The 18,034-nt window shown below is 47.3% G+C and overlaps 1 protein-coding gene across 2 annotated transcripts in view; it reads right to left on the reverse strand.

Annotated features, from left to right (window-relative positions):
* Positions 1-18,034, reverse strand: part of mmd2a (monocyte to macrophage differentiation-associated 2a) — a 168,960-nt gene that overhangs the window by 88,621 nt on the left and 62,305 nt on the right. For both annotated transcript variants that reach the window (XM_038821048.1, XM_038821047.1), the window contains exon 2: positions 3,500-3,581. In XM_038821048.1, coding sequence (XP_038676976.1) covers positions 3,500-3,581 — 82 coding nt within the window. The remainder of the gene's footprint in view (positions 1-3,499; positions 3,582-18,034) is intronic.

Consider the following 18,034-nt stretch of genomic DNA (forward strand, 5'->3'; position numbering starts at 1 on the left):
ATTACAGGCAGGATTTTCCAATGTACCATTGTTCAACTTGAAAAGGAGCCAGTCCTGTAAATGTGAAAGCTCATTTAAGACAAAATTATGCCACTTCTGGTTGTCTTTTACCGTTGAAAAATGTTGGATAGTGAAATAGTCAAGCATTCAAAGAAAGAAAGAATTTGCATTTGTAACCCATCTTTCAAAACCTCAAGGCATCTCACGCTATTTGTTATAATAATGTGAGAAATGCAGAAACCAATGCCCCACAAACAGCAATGAACTAGTGGCTAGATAGTCTATCTTTTAGTGATGCTGATTGAGAGATCCTCATCATTTAATAGTGCCATAGAATTTTTTTAACATCCAGGGCCTTGTCTTAATGTCTTACCTGAAAGATGTCGCATTACATCCACCCCCCACCATCTGGCCTGGACTTGCAAAATCCTACCAACTGTTCTGGCTTGAGACAATTCACACCTCTTTAACCTGGGATTACCCCTCTCCCTGGATCTGTAATGATTTGATTACCTGCAAATGCTCACATTCCAAGCATTGTCCAGCATCTCTGACTTTGTCTATATAAATGTTTCTGGAACATACCTCTCCATTCACCTGAGGAAGGAGCTGCGCTCAAGTCAACAAACGTGTTGGACTTTAACCTGGTGTTGTAAGACTTCTTACTGTGCTCACCCCAGTCCAACGCCGGCATCTCCACATCATATCTGAAAGATGGCACCTCTGACATTGCTGACGCTCGAGCTGTTGGCCTCAGTTATGAGCTCAAGTTTCCGGAGCTGGATTATAACCTACAAAGTTCTGCCTCATGGAGTGAGATTGCTGCCAAGGAAACTGCTGATACTTTCAGCCTGAATTCTATCCTGCAGAGTACATTGACTATCAGTTCAACATTACATAGATAACTAAGTACCTTTTCTGCTTTAATAATTTAGATGATATTCAGTGATATATCACGGCATATGTTGTTATGATCCGGCAGGTAGTAATTGCTGTACTAACCAAATTCCAAAGGGAAACTTGGCAAGCTACCACAACTATTTTCAATTTGTATTTTATCATCAGAAAATGGTGTACAAATTTCAGTTTCCAGTAACACTGTTGGAGATTTTAAATATCAAAATTAAAACATTTATTAAGAAAGGAGATGAAAACTTAAACATACAAAATTACATTTACCCAGTTAAAATTAGCCTTGAAAACATTTCCCCCAATAAGATTTCTACCTGGTTAGACGCACAAATAAACACCCCTTTTAGGCAACAGTCCCTATATTTAGTCTGTAGAAATCCCAGTAACATTACCACAAGGCATCCACTGTGCTATATGGTAGATATGTCTCAGAGTTTCTCTACCTCTCATTTACCCAGGTGCAGAGAATTCCAAAAGCTTTTGTACAAAACTGTGCTTTCTAAAAACAACAGGCATTTTCAGGGGCGTGTGAAGACAGCTCACTTGACTTCATCACAGATCTGTCCTACCACTGAGCACGCTCCAAGGTCTCACATGGCCACACCCCTCAACAAAGCTTCCAACCTTTCCTTAAATATGTTTTTTGTTTTTCACCTTTAAAACCATTGTTTGTATCTTTCTTTGAAATGTACCTTTCCTAGAACATAAAAATATTTTATGTACTCCCTATGGTCACTACTTTCAGGTAAAATAAAATTTGATAACTTTGCTTTATTGACCTGTGACCTTTTCTAAGTTGTTTCTTATCCCGCTTCATTGAATGGCTGAGCATCAAATTCTCCATCCTCACTGGCAGCGGGATGGACTCGAAATGGAGAATCCCCCCCGACAGCTTTCTGATCACAATGTAACTTACTGCATGGATGACTTCCAGTGATGGCAGGCAGGAGGCAGCCGCACACTGGAGAGCTACCGCTTGGGAATAGGAATTTTAGAGTTTTAACGCCCGGTCCCGGGGGCAACGGAGGCTGAAAAGGCAGTAAGAAGGCACAGGGAGGAGAAACGTCTTAGTTTAGGAGAAAAACAGCCTTGAAAAAGGGGGTTAACAGACGTCCGCCGCTGAGTGAAAAAGTCAGCGCAGGAGCTGTAAGGAAAGCGGAGGCTGGAGCACCAGGGGAGGCCGCATCGCTCACAGCACAAGAAATGACCACGCTGATGGCTGTGAGGTGAGACACTGAAGGAAGTGGAAGAGGCATTATCGCAGCACAGTGATCAACTCACCTCGATGAGGAAGGAGTTGTAGAGGGTGATAGAAACCAACAAGGATCTGGGAGCCAAAATGGAAGACCTGGAAAACAGATCCAGGCGACAGAGTCTGAGGATTGTGGGTCTGCCCGAAGGGGTGGAAGGCCCGAGGTCGACAGAGTATTTTGCCATGATGTTGGCGAAGCTATTGGGGGAGGCGTGTGATCCCTCCCGATATGAACTGGATCGGGCTCATCGGTCATGGAGGCCTATACCAAAGGCCGCCAAGTGTGTTTCCGTAGGTATAGCATGAAGGAGAAGGTCCTGTGCTGGGCAAATCTGAAGCGGGTGGTGCAGTGGGCTGGAGCTGGTATACGCATATACCAGGACTATTCAGTGGAGCTGGTGAGGAGGTGGACTGCCTTCAGCCAGGTGAAGAAGGCACTGTACATCAGCAAGGTGCAGTTCGGCATAGTCTATCCAGCTAAGTTGAGGGTGACCTACAAATCCAAGGACTTTTATTTTGGGACGACGGAAGCAGCGGAGGCAGAAGGACTGTGGCTGAATTGAGAAACGGTCATGTACTGATGTAGCCTCATGTAACTTTATTTTTTCACTGCATGTTGGTTTATGTACTAAATGAGTCAACGCTGTATATATTTGGACAAGGGAAGAGATGGGACTTTCAGTTGCAATGATGTTTCTTTGGGCTTGGGTGTGTATGTGGGGGTTGTGTGCTAAAGGGGATTTCTTGGTTTTCCTGGGGCCGGGCAAGGGGGAAGGAGGCCCAGGCAGGGACTTCCACGCTGGCCGGTTTAAGCCGGCCAGCGAATGGGAGTGAGGTGGGGGGAGGGGCTGCGGCCATCGGAGCCTGGCAGAACAGGTTTCGGTGAGTCTAGCCGGGGTGAAAAGTTGGGGGAAAGAACCGAGGTTGGGGGGAGGAGTTTACAAGAGGACGTGGAGTGGAGGGCTCTGCGGGGGTGGGGTGGGGGGGGGGGGGGTCTACAATTCATGGGTGTCATTCACGGTGCTCTTTCGAGGAGTGGATGGCATTGAATATTGGGGGGGGGGTTGGGGCTGGACTATATGTGTCAATTATGACCATAGGTGATTCCTGATTCCTTTTTCTTTTTTCCTTTTTTTTTCCACCCTGGGAGGGTTTGTTTTATTTGATGCTTATATTGTCAGGTGGGCCGTTATTTGGGGTGGTTGGGGGATGGGACCGTTGTTGTTGATGAGGGGATTGACATTGTATTTGTTACCGTTTACTGTTTGTTGGTGGGGTGTAAATTCTGAAGAAAATTTGAAAATGGAGAATAAAAATATTTTTTTTAAATCTTACTGCATGGGTGGCACAGTTTGCTGCATGCTCGTATTCTGTGGGTTCATATCTTCGATTGGCGGGCACTCTGCTATTCATAAACCTGTAAAGAAAAATAAATCATGATCTGTGACAGGTCATCTCAGTAGAAGGTGACTTTTTCTTGCCTTTATTATTTTGCATTGATGCCATTTCCCAAAGGCTCCCATCAGCTTCCTCCTTTCCACCAAATGATTGCTTCCATTCAAACTGGACGCAGCCAGCCGCCTGTACAATTGATTGTTATGTATCTTGCTAGTTCTTTATACTTGCATATATTCTTTATTAATTTCTTGGCCATCCTTTGCTAAGTGATATCAAAGCTGCATTAAATGAAGTGTAAGAAGAGCTGGCTGATGTGTTAATACGACACCCAAGAGCAGGTTATTACAGAATGTGAGGGCATGAGTTTGGCTCCTGTTGCTCTTGAGTGCCCAACATGCTACACTGAGATGCTCAGATTGAGGACCCGTTTGACCTTTTTGGTGCCATAATATTTTATTGCATTTGAAACTGTTGTTACAGGTTCTGATCATAAACACACACTCAGTATATATGGGCAAAATCTTCCAGCTGTTCATGCCGGCAGAAGCTTCTGGTCCTGCCAACCACCCATCCCCCCATGGGTTTGCCGGTGGCGTGAAGTGGATTCAAAGGGAAATCCCATTGACAGCGGTGGGACTGGAAGATCCCGCCACCAGTCAAAGCGGGCCACCTCCATCAGCCGAGAAACATGCCGCAGAGAGGCCAGAGAATCTCGGTCTATATATATATATAATTTATATGTGTTGGTGTAATAATTATTGAAGACGTGTGGAGAGTTCTACTGGTCTGCTGACCAACATTCCTCTCTTGCTCATTATGGAAGTGCTCTAACTAAAGGAGGAAAGCCACGGAGGGGCCATTTATTTTGTAACTTTCAAAGCCTGAGGACATTGCAAAGTGCCTTCCAGGCAATTAAATACTTTTGACATGGAAGGCAGGAAACGCAGCAACCAGCTTGCACAGAACAAATACCCACACAGCAACGTGACAATGGCCAGATAATTTGTTTTAGTGATGTTGGTCGAAAGCCAAATATAATCCAAGATAGCAGGGTAGAACTTTCCGGCTCATCTTCAAAATAGCACCGCGGGATCTTTTACATTTACCTGTGAGGGGGGACATCTCAACTGAAAGGTGGAGACAAGGCAGTAATGTGATTGTAACACGGCAATCTACATTGGGGGCAGAATTCCTCACAGCTATTCTTGCCCCACCTGTGTCAGTGGGGTTTCTGCAGTATTTCTGCCTAAATTCCTTGTCACTGTCTTTTTCCTCCATGCAAAAGTCCTAAATATGGGCAAATGCAGGGCAGAAGCTGCTTCTCATCAGTCTAAAAGTGGACAGACGGGGGCCCTACACAAGTGTCACTTTGGTTAAGTCTTTTGACCATCTTATTCAAAGCAAATAAACTGAGAGCTTTTCTGGAGTGTGACCAAATGAAACAAAATACTCCAGATGGTAAATCCATTGAGGCTTATTCAATGCTTCCTATGGGAAAGCAATCCTTTATACTCAATTACCATGAGTTATAGTTGTTTGAACCAGAGCTATTGAAACTGACATTATTGCATGTATCAAGTCATCTCACTGCTTAAATCATTGCTGGATTACTGAATACTGTCAAGCTGTCGAATGGCCATGGGTGACTCCAAAGCGAGACTGATCTTTTGCTGAGTTTCAAAAGTCGTGACATTGAAATTCCTGGGCTTTCCATTCATCAGGTCTTTCTATCTGGGTGGAGGACGTCTGGTTGAAATGCTCTCTGCAGGTGGCTTTTTCTCGTGCACGGTTATTTCACAATTGCTGCAACATGCCTCCACTCTGTGGGACATTACTCCCTTGGGGGTAGAGGGAGCAGGAAATCAGGGGGAAATTTTCCTTCTCCGTCTGCACCAAGTGCATCTCCTGTCCAGGGTTGCCAACCCTCCAGGACTGTCCTGGTGTCTCCAGAAATTAAACTCTACAACACTGCTATGAGCAACCCAGGAGAAATACTCATAGGGCCCTTAAACAAAATGGTGTTGTCGTTTCAATGTTCTCATACATTTGCAGGTATTATTTGCAAAAAAAAACTATTTTAAAAAGTGACAGCGAGGGGATGGAAAGGAAGGACATTTTCTATAATAGTCAAGGTTAGTTCAATTGGTCTTAAAAGTATTATCATTTGACCATGGCGGGGCATTGCAACAGGAGGATGAATCAATGGTGGGAGTAGTTGGAGGTGGGAGGTCATGTGACAAAAGGACGACACCCAATCAGAGTTGTCAAACCAGTCAGTTTGGCCCTGACCCTAATTTGCGCTATTTTAATTGAACTATGCCGCTGTCTCCATTAAAAGAGTCATGTGTAAGTCGGAGAAAGTTGATGCAGATCCTTTCTTCCTTATGCCAGACTACTTTGCCTGTTACTTGTGCAAAATAAAAATTCTTTCAGCACAAAACCCAACTTCTTGAAAGTGCTTTATTTCCTCCTTTGACATTACACTGAGTACAGGATTTATTGAGCCTGGACTGGACGATGTTGCCACTTCGGTGATTAAAAAGTGATATACAACTATATGGACATTCTGAATTCCCCCTCTGTGTACCCGAACAGGCACTGCAGTGTGACGTCTAGGGGATTTTCGCAGTAACTTCATTGCAGTGTCAATGTAAGCCGACTTAAAGATTTTTATTATATGGACGTGGCATTCACATTGGTTTGTGCCAGTTTAATCGTTGCCCATGTGAAAAGGATCGAAAAGGATAGGGGTGAAATTAAACTTGGGCAAGGGTACAAAACAGGCAGTAGATATCTGACGGTTTGGTACACGTTCACGTCAGATGTTATTTTCAATCTGTTAACTTCAATAGGAAGTAAATAATGTGGGGGTATAAAGGACAGCGAACCCAGAACTGCTCCCTTACCCCCCAAATTTTAATTCCACACCCTCCAACCATGTTTATCTAATGGTGACATTTTAGCATCGAGAGACGAAGGAGTCTGTCACTGAGTAATCTGATGTGAATGATGGACCATGGTGGAGAATGCGTCATGAGACTTGTGGTACAGTCATCACTCTAATTCAAATCTTCATTTAAAGAAAGGAAGAACTTACCTTTATATAACACCTTACATGGGCCAGAATTTTATGCTGCCCCTACAACTTCCCTCCCCGTCCACCCCCCGGTGGGCTCTGAGGAGGAGTGGTGGGAGGGTCAGAAAATATCATGCAACCTGGACGTGATGTTACGGTGGAGCGACAGGGCCTCAGATAGGATGATCACCCATGCCCCAATTAAGGCCCTTATTAGCCACCTAAGGGCCTTTTCCCGTCCAGCCTCAATCTGAATGGCCGACAGCTCTCCAAAATGGGGCTTCCGTCCAAGTGGCCACAGAGGTACTGCCCATTGCCAATCAATGCTCATTTGAGTGTGAACTGGCAGCAGGCCTGTCCGGGTCAGCGGGGATGATGGGCACCGTGCACTCACCATCCTGAAAATTCAGGCTATGATGTTAGGATGTCCCAAATCTTTTTAGTCATTGAAGTACTTTTGAGGGGTAATGTTGGAAATGAAGCAGCCAATTTGCACACTGCAAGCTCCCAGAATGATATAAATGACCACATATGCTGCTTTAGATGGTGTTAGTTTAAGAATAAATATTGGGCAACATCCCATGGACAACTCCCTTTTTGTACCTTGAATTAGATCTTTTACATCTGTCTGAATGGATAGCTGTGATTATAATATAATAATAATAATCTTTATTAATGTCACAAATAGGCTTACATTAACACTGCAATGAAGTTACTCTGAAAAACCCCTAGATGCCACACTCCGGCACCTGTTCGGGTACACCGAGGGAGAATTCAGAATGTCTGATTCACCTAACAAGCACGTTTTTCGGGATTTGTGGGAGGAAACCGGAGCACCCGTAGGAAACCCATGCTGACACAGGGAAAATGTGCAGACTCCGCACAAACAGTGACCCAAGCCAGGAATCAAACCAGGGTCCCTGGTGCTGTGAAGCAACATTGCTAACCACTATGCTACCTTGCCACCCTCATTGCATCTAATGAGTTGCGTCCCACATTGTTCAAACCAACCGAGGTCTTCAATCAGGACCAATGTCCTTTGGTATACACAGTTCAATTGCAGATGGTTCCCCAAAATATGAAAGGAATATTGAAAGAAGTATAAAGTTAGACAGCTGGCAACAATGAAGGTGATACCCGTTTTGGATCAAGAATTCTTCACACATTTCCTGTTAATCCATTTGTTCTAATTGGGACAGAATTGGGCCATTCTGCCCCTCGCGCCAGTTCCGCCGTTCTGCGATATCATGGCCAATCTGTATCCTAACTCCATCCACCCACATTGGCTCTAATCCCTAAATGACCTTTATTTTAAGCAAGTATCTGTTGATCTCTGATTTGAACTAGTATCTGATATATTTTGTGAAGGAAGTTCTCTAGTGTGGAGAAGCTTTGTCTAACTCTCTTAAACTGCCCAGCTCTGATTTTAAGGTTGTATCTCCTTGTCTTCATCTCTTCACTGGCATTGCTGCTTGGCATGACATTGCCCATTGAAATTTATCATGTTGTTTCTCTCACTGCAAAACTAAGGGTGCGATTCTCCGAGCTCCACGCCGAGCCGGAGAATCGCCACAGCCGCGATACGACGTCTCCTCGCAGACATCCCGCTGGCAGCGACCAGGGGTGAACGGCGCAGGCGGGACTCTGTCGTGTCGGAGCAGCCGCTCGGCCCATTTGAGTCGGAGAATCGGCAGCCCCGCCGATTCCTGCGCCGCGTCAAACGCGCTGGCACAAATGGCGCCGATTCTCTGCACCTTGGAGAATCGTGATTCTCCGAGGCGCGCGATTCTCCGAGGTGCGGAGAATCGGCGCCATTTGTGCCAGCGCGTTTGACGCGACGGGGCCACCGATTCTCCGGCCTAAATGGGCCGAGTGGCCGCTCCGTCACGACAGACTCCCGCCGGCGCCGTTCACCCCTGGTCGCTGCTGGCGGGATCTCTGCGTGAAGGGTCAGAGGGCAGCCTGTGGGGCAGGGAAAAGCGCTCCTTCACCGGAGGTGGGGGGGCCTCCGATGGGGTCTGGCCACCGATCGGCGGGCCGGCCTCTCCTCCCTCCGGGCCTACTTTGTTGCGCAGCTTGCCCCTGAACCCCGACACCATGCTGAGTCGGAGCTGCGTGCTGAAGAAGTCCCCATGCATGCGTGGGTTGGCGCGGTGCTCATTTGATGCCGGGAAGGGAGGCTGGTGCGGCGTGAACCACTCCAGCGCCATGCTGGCCCCGGGGGCCAGAATCGGTCGTCCCAGTGCCCGTTCTGCGCCGTCATGAAACACGGCAGCGTTCACGACAGCGCAAACACTTGGTCTCCATTTTGGAGAATCACCCCTGACAGCTTTGAGTGCCAGAGAGAACAGCACAAGTATATTATGTGGTTTAGGCTTTCAAGGACCAGCAGCCAATTCAATAATTCTCTGTTTAGATTTCACAGTAAATAAACAAATCAGTTGGAGTCAAATTGGGCCCAGACATCTGGGCCGGGATTCTCTGCTGTGAGTCTGCCCCACTACCGCTGCGAGCGAGCACGGTCAATCTGGCGCTCAGCCAAATCTCCCATCCACCGCAGCAGGACCGGGGAATCCCGCCGGCGTGAATGGACAGAGAAACCCTCCCCGGTTACCCTATTCTCATGTAGAATAACGAGCAGGATTCTCCGTCGGTTCACGCCGGCGGCATTCTCCATTCCCGCTGCAGTGAATGGAGTTTTGGCTGAGTGCCAGGTTCTCCGTTCTCGCTGGCAGTGGTGGCAAAGCAGACTCGCAATGGAGAATCCCGGCCAATAGGTCCAGTCTGTAAAACCACCAATAGTTGGGCAATTTAGTGGTGGCAAGGAAGGGAAATGTGGTGGTGAGGTGCTCGCCCTCAAACATTACCCTACAATCCGAGGAATGCGGCAGTGACTTTGGTCATCTGCCCTGTCCCATTGCAAGTGAATGGCTGTGGCCGCTCATATTTAAATGGATCCTATTACTGTTATGTGAAATGAGTATAATATGGGGAAATGTGTCATTCTACACATTGGTAGGAAGAATAGAAAGGCAAAATATTTTTTAAAAGGTAAGAGACTGGTAGATGTTGGTATTCAGAGAGATTTGGATGGTTTTGCATACAAATCATAGAAAGTGGAGTGTAGCTGGTAATTAAGAAGGCAAATTATATTCACACTACCTACTGCCTGCCTTCCACAGCGGTGGCCCATATGGCGCACTCTTCCTGAGCAAGATCCAACAGTAAACATGAAGGAATGGAAAACCGAGAAATCATTAACAAAGTTCCTTGTGGCAAACCCCATCTGTCCAATGACAGGCTTTGAACTGCCACGATGACAGTGGTCCTTGCTAAACAGGTTCAGGACAGGCCAGCGCCCCTGTGCAGTTAACCTCCACCACTGGGGCCTCCGTACAAACCTCCTTATGCACTTGCGGAAAGACAGAAACAATGCTGCACCTTACCGAGGAGTGTCCTCTCTACAGACTAAGTGGTGAACAAATTACCTGAAGGTGACTATCGCATGGCTTCGAATATTTGCATGTGGAATATGTAAATAAGTCACTACAATTTTTAAAATTTGTATAAATTCAAGAGCTGTGGGCATTGCTTGAAAAGCCCTCATTTATTATCCAACCCTAACTACCCTGGAATAGGTGTTGGTGAGACACCTTCTTGAACCACTGCACTCTGTGTGTCTAAAGGCACTCCCACAGCTCTGCTCAATAAGGATTTTGACCCAGCAACAATGACGAAACAGCGGGTGCGATTCTCCCAAAAGGGAACAAAGCCCCCTAGCGAGTGCGTTTAGCCATGTGTTTCCCGGCGCTCGTAGTGCCGAGAAACACAAGGCTACTCAACACGACTCAGGTTGTATAAGGGGCCTGAACAGGGAACACCCGGCTGAGGCCACACATAGCCCAGTTTTGGACAGTGAGGATCTCTGCTCGCCAGAACTCCCCAGTTTAGTGAGACATTGGGACGTCATTTTTAAATGGCGTCCCGATCTCCGAGGCCCCCAAAGCAATTCCCGACCTCCCCCCAGCCCGAAAGACGATGGGTGTTACCGGTCACTCCCCCCCCCCCCACCCTCCCCCCGGTCAACACCCACGCAGGGCACCCCTGGACCAATCACGCATGCAAAAAGGTGCCAGCTTGTACACCTTGGCCATGTCAGCTGGCAATGCCATCTGGGTCCCTGGTAGTGCCAGCTTGGCACTGACACTTCCATAGTGGCAGGTTGGCACTGCCAAGGTGCCAAGCTGGCATTGTCTGCCTGTGCGCGATTGGGCCAGGGTTGCAAGGCGGGGGGGGGGGGGGGGGGGGGGGGGGGTGGTACAGGCGGGCTGGGAACCTTCCCACATTGCGTTCGGACTGAGTTGGAGGACAGGCATTGTTTAGGGAGCCATGGAAACCAGAGTGCCATTTAAAAGTGCCGCCCCAATCTCCTGTACAATGGGGACTTCTAGCGAGCGGAGCTCCCCATTGTATAAAACGGGGCTCTGCATGGCCTCAGCCACACGTTCGCCATTCAGGCCCCTTATTCAACCCGACCCTGGTTCACTGTGTGGAGTTTGCACATTCTCCCCGTGTTTGCATGAGTCTCACCGCCACAACCCAAAGATATGCAGGGTAGGTGAAGTGGCCACGCTAAATTGCAATTTAATTGGAAAAAAAGGAATTGGGTACTCTAAATTTATATAAAAGAAGAAAGCCATATGTTTCTTGGCACTGTTAGCGCCGGGAAACACGCGGCTAAACGAGCTCGCTAAGAGACTTTGTTCCCTTTTGGGAGAAACGTGCCTTTAGTCCCAGTCCACAGTGTTGGGGTTGCAGTGATGATCTCGCTATCGACGCCAGGCCGAGGTGGGAGGGAGAGCTGGAGTTCTCCAGTCTGGGTGGGGAGGGTGCTGCCACCCTCAGTGATCAGACGTCAGCCAACCTAAAAATGGATGGCTGGATGAGAAAAAGCCCTTAATTAGACATTTAACGGTCACTTAAGTGTCTTAATTGAGGTCTGGGCAGGCTTCCTGTCAAAGGCCCTGTCCATCCCACTGTAAAATCGTAGCTGGGTCATGTTGGGCATGATTCAAGGGGGAATGCTGGGGCGATTCTCCGAATTGGCGCAATCGCGCCACGACGCCCTGACGCCGACGCACGATTCTCCGAGGTGCGGAGAATTGCCGCCATTTCCGCCGGCGTGTTTGGCGCGGCTCTGGCCGCTGGAATCGGGGGTCGCTGATTCTCCAGCCCGGATGGGCCGAGCGGCCGCTCCGATATGACAGAGTCCTGCTGGCACTGTTCACGGCTGGTCGCTGCCGGCAGGAACTCTGCGCGAACGGCCGGGGGGCGGCCTGTGGGGGGGGGGAGAAGGGGGCTCCTTCACCGGGGGGGGCTCCAATAGGGTCTGGCCTGCAATCGGGACCCACCGATTGACGGGCAGGCCTCTCCCCCTCGGGCCTACTTCCTGGCTTGTCCGGCCCCTGTACACCCACCCCATGTTGGTCAGGGCCAGCGCGTAAAAGAAGTCCCCCATGCATGCGCAGGTTGGTGGGGTGCCCATTTGGCACCGCGTAAGGAGGCTGGAGCAGCGTGAACCACTCCAGCGCCGTGCTGGCCCTCTGTGGGGGCCAGAATCGTACATGACCGGGCCCGGTTTGCGCCGGCGTTCACGACAGCGCAAAATCTTGGGCCCAATATTGGAGAATCGCCCCCTTCTGTCTGTGCTGTTATAAGTGCCCCCATCCAGCCCCTCCCCCCACCCCACCTCAGAACCCGCCAGGGAGAGTGTATAATTCTGGCCCATATCCCAGCAAGAGCAGTTGAGGAAACAAACCCCACTTGTGTGTGAAAAACACAGACGTATGCTACAATATGATTCAGAGGGCTAGGGTTTTAACATTCAAAGGGCCAAATAGCCTTTTCTCATTCTTGACTATTGATCTGCTTTCTTTAGTTTTGATCAATCCCAATGTTTCAAAGTAAACTCAACAATTTAGAGGAAGTAAAATATTTCCATATCTCACGGGGACTGAGACATTAACCCACAGGGCTACACGTGGCCAGAACACCCACATGAGCACATACTGAAAAAGCAGCAATCCAAATTCTGGGGTAAGCTTCTAACTGATCACCAAATAATTTAGGTTCCCCATGGTAGTCACAGCATCAACCAGTTTTGAACTTTTCAGTATGGCCGTTTAGCATCTGCTTTTGAAGAGAAGAATGGCCTTGGTAAAATAAGGGAATTTGCTGAAAGGCAAAAGAAAGAACACAGACTCAGCCCAGATCAGAGTCCGTGGCTGGCTTTTGCTTAATGTCCCGGGATGCCAGGGACAGAGTACAGTCAGCAGGACTGATTGGGGCCCTTAGTAGGCGACAAGGCCAGGACATGGTAAACATGCTGACTGCTGCAGAACTAAGAGACAAGAAGGCCTGAGAACTTTTGGAACTGGAAAACATTTGATATCGTGCCGATAGCTGACCTGAAGAGGGAAAAGAGAAACATCCCGTTCTGCAAACAATCTTACAATCACTTGTGACTTTTTCGAGCGTCATGATGTTTCGTAGAATCACAGAATCCCTAAAATGCAGAAGGAAGCCATTCAGCCCATCGAATCTGCACCGGCCCTCCAAAAGAGCACTCGACCCAGGCCCACTCCCGCGCCCACCCCGCCCTATCCCCGTGACTGTCCTAACCTGTACATCCCTGGACACTAAGGGGAAATGTAGCACGGCCAATCCACCTAACCTGCACATCTTTGGATGCTTGGGAGACATTTCCTTACCGAATTGACAATTCCTTCATTCTCGGGTTGTGTTTGCTATCATGATTGCATGAGAAGCTTTACTTTCTTTCCATTGTTCGAATGTCAAATAACACTCTGGAGTTTCTCGCAAGGAAAGGGGAGGCAGGTTCAATTCTGGGTTGTGAACTTGCCCCGTTGCAAAACTGGAACTGGCAGCAAATTTCCCCGGGGTTGGGGCCTTGATTAGGTACGGGACAGGTCATACCAGCCAATTAGACTGTGGGCTGTCTCCAGTGCGGACAAGAAGACAGGCATCTATAGAAGGTTTCTGTAAGCGTTCCTATATCTAATACTGTAGGATTGCTGCTTTCAAACCATGTTGCCAGTCAATGATTAACATGCAGTTTTCTTGGCAAACCCCCTGCCCTGACCCAAACCCAGTATCCCAGAAAACATTGCTGTGCATCTTCAATGTTGGAGCTTCAAGACAATCCTTGAGTGTCGAACATTGTTATTGCCTCATCCCCCTTTTATTTTATCAGGGATATTGGAAGGATTAACCAGCTGATAATCAGGAATATATTTTCCGTGGCCAACAAGGGCTGAAGAGGGACTTGAACTCAGAGTGTGTGGCCCGGACGTAGGAAGGCTACCATTGCGCCAGCAGACCTCCTCTGGGTGGTCACCTGTCCAAGTACTCACCAGGCCTGAGTCTATTTAGCATCCGAGGTCAGGTGAGATTGGGCATTTACAGACTTGAATGGCATTAGGCGTATTCCCGTGTTCGTAGCAATTAGATGAAATATTGTTCCATCTTCTCATCCTCGCTTTTCATACCGTTTGTTTGAGGAAAGAGAAGGGAAACGCACAGGCACGTCTTCAAAACTAGCGCTCAGAGAGTCTTGTTTGGCAGCACAGTATATGGCTCGATTTGATGCTGAGAGCAGTACATTACATTCACAGCCCTCTAATTTTACCAGCCATTAATTTTTATGACCAGAAAATAGGATTGAGCGTGCTAATCTCCACATCTAATTGTCCAATCTGGCTTCCCATTTAGGAAGGCTCTTAGGCAATGACTGCAGACTCGGAAAATTTATCCCTGGTTGGTAGAACATTGCAGTCATTCCAAAGCACTCTCTCGTTAAGTCCATTGACATGCTGCTGAGTTAGTTAAAGGATAGTAACAGACAAAAAAAAAGCAGGAAGATGTGCTGTTGTGTAAAGCACCAAATTACTCCAGCAAACAGCTAAAATCAAATTGCAAATCAGCACAGCAGCAGCACATGCAGCGAGGATTACCAACACTCCAGAATTGCGCAGGAGTGTGCAGGGATTAATGGCGCCGCTCCGGGCACAGTCGTAAGAAATCCTGGAGAAAAATCATAAGACACATTTCTAAAAATGGTTATTTTTTTCATGTCCATTGAAAATGTTAGTTTATTGAGTGTATTTATTAGAATGGGGGGGTGGGGGGGGGGGGGTGGATAAAGTATGTTTGATTGGGCGGACGGTTGGATGTGCAAGATCAAAAGTTAAAGCCTCCAGGAATACATCCACCCAGAGTTGGCAACTATAAAAAACACGGCAATTTCGCGCCTGCAGAGTTAAATGGACTAATGACTGCACAATGTACACAGCAGAGAGTATTCCTGCAAACCTATTCTCCACGGGATTCAAGAGCTACCACAATATATATATATGTCCAAACAGAAGCTAAATTTCCTTTAGCGACTTCACTGCCATCTGTGTTCAATTTGCAAAGATACTAAAAGCCACGCTTATACAAAACCATTCGCTCTTTGATCTTTACAGCAACCCTTTAAAGGGGTATGTTTAGCTCTTAGTGGAGGCCATGTTCCAAATGGGGTTGGGTATGGAGACAATTACTATTATCCAGCACCAAATTACTATGAATTATTCATTATTATTCAATTACTATTATTCAGCACCAAATTTCCAATCTATGCTCCTTGTAAGCTTCACAAGGAACACAGCAACACTCTGACTTTCTAATATTACTCTTTCTGCCAATACCCTGTCCATAATCATCAGTTTGGCCAGTGTCAATGCTGCCAGTATTTACTGGTATTTAATATTCATTCTGGTCTGAGACCTATCTCCACAAGCACTGATTAATTTCTCCCATGACGAGGAGCCATTAGTTATTTGACTGAGAACTGGTAACCAAAACATGGAGAGTTACCCTGTTGGGAATTTCTGTTCCTAACCATCAAGTTGCACCCTACCATTCCACATATACAAATGCACAGCAACAAGTGGTAGCATCAGAGAATTCGTACCAGAATTACTTTAAATTAACCATTTTTTTCATCTGCTATTAAGATGTGAGCATTATTGGCAAGGCTGGCATTTGGTGACCATCCCCAAATTCCCTTGACAAGATCTTCTTCTGGCATCATTGATTCCACAATGTTGTTAGGTAGGGAGTTCAGGAAGATGAAAATATGGCAACATGCCTCCAAATCAGGGGGGATTGAGATTTGTAGGGAACCTAGGGTGATGATGTTCCTGCACACATGCTTTCCATGCATTTCCACCAGGGCGGTGGAGATCGCAGGTTCCGGAAGTACAGGTTGAAAATACCTCATCTGAAATGCTTGGGCCGAGTGTGCATTGGACTTCAGAATTTTGGGGATTTTGGAATATATTGCGCAGGTGTGGTGCACATTGGGAACTGCACATGTGCAGAACGTTTAGAGTTGCGCATGTGCAGAACGTTGAGAACTGCACATGTGCAGAATGTTGGAAACTGCCTGTGTGGCGCACATTGGGAACTGCGCATGTGCAGTGCTTGTTGGGAACTGCGCATGTGCAGTGCTTGTTGGGAACTGCGCATGTGCAGAACGTTGGGAACTGTGAATGAGCAGTGCTCATTGGGAACGGCATATGTGCAGAACGTTTAGAACTGCGCATCTGCAGAACGTTGGGAACTACGCATGCGCAGAACGTTTAGAACTGCGAATCTGCAGAACGTTGGGAACTGCGCATGTGCAGAACATTGTGCCTATGCGGCGCAAGTTGGGAACTGCGCAAGTGCGGCACGCTCAAAAAAAAGTGCGAATCTTGGAATTTTTCGGTTTTCGGGATTTCGGACAAGAGATGCTCAACCTGTATTACCAAAGAAGCCTTGGAGCGTCGCTGCAATGCATCCATCCTGCATCCCGCTGGAGAAAAGCTGGTTGAATCCAGTTGACAGAACAGTTCCACGTCACTCACATTTGACTGCTATGGAATCCGGATGAAGCCTCTCAATTTATTATTTTCACCCCTTCGACCCTGTGCCTCCCCAGGTCATGCATCACCCGTGTTGGAAAGGACAGAGACGCTTGAGGCAGCACCATTCCACCACTGACCAATAAATGGAGCATGAGAACAGCCTTTGTCTGCTGGTCATCTCAATGACGTGACCACCTCGTCAGCCTAAACAGTCCTGCGACAATCTACACCAAACAGAACTCTGCGACTTGTGCCAATTAACCCTATTGCTCCAAATGGAAGCACTGCGCTGTTCTGATCCAACTTAACAATTGGTCCAGTGTGAGCTTCACTGCAAGTTTGAGTTCACACTGATTTTAAGAAGAGTCAGCCAGTGGAAATCAAATACCTCTTAAAAGTACTGATGCTGAATAAGAAATTGATGAGTTTGCATTAATGTCTCCTTGCATTTTTACTGATGCAGAAGGTATTTTGATTCCCATGGATTACTCCAGAGATTTCTGCAGAGGTTTATATTTACGATAATTACTCATAATTTTAGCAGAAAGATAGTTCATGACAGAGTAGATGGCCCAAATGTGCTCTGACAAAGGCAAAGGGGGAAGAGTACCCAGATACAAAAGCCAGCAATTAAACAGAGAAAAATCACATGATGTACAAAAGCAGTATCCTCGTGGATTTAGAACATAGAACATAGAACATAGAACGATACAGCGCAGTACAGGCCCTTCGGCCCTCGATGTTGCACCGACATGGAAAAAATCTAAAGGCCATCTAACCTACACTATGCCCTTATCATCCATATGCTTATCCAATAAATTTTTAAATGCCCTCAATGTTGGCGAGTTCACTACTGTTGCAGGTAGGGCATTCCACGGCCTCACCACTCTTTGCGTAAAAAACCCACCTCTGACCTCTGTCCTATATCTATTACCCCTCAATTTAAGGCTATGTCCCCTCGTGCTAGCCACCTCCATCCGCGGGAGAAGGCTCTCGCTGTCCACCCTATCTAACCCTCTGATCATTTTGTATGCCTCTATTAAGTCACCTCTTAACCTTCTTCTCTCTAACGAAAACAACCTCAAGTCCATCAGCCTTTCCTCATAAGATTTTCCCTCCATACCAGGCAACATCCTGGTAAATCTCCTCTGCACCCGTTCCAAAGCTTCCACGTCCTTCCTATAATGAGGCGACCAGAACTGTACGCAATACTCCAAATGCGGCCGTACTAGAGTTTTGTACAACTGCAACATGACCTCATGGCTCCGGAACTCAATCCCTCTACCAATAAAGGCCAACACACCATAGGCCTTCTTCACAACCCTATCAACCTGGGTGGCAACTTTCAGGGATCTATGTACATGGACACCGAGATCCCTCTGCTCATCCACACTACCAAGAATTTTACCATTAGCCAAATATTCC

This window comes from Scyliorhinus canicula, chromosome 15 (genome assembly GCF_902713615.1).
Source record: "Scyliorhinus canicula chromosome 15, sScyCan1.1, whole genome shotgun sequence".
NCBI classification, from domain to species: domain Eukaryota; kingdom Metazoa; phylum Chordata; class Chondrichthyes; order Carcharhiniformes; family Scyliorhinidae; genus Scyliorhinus; species Scyliorhinus canicula.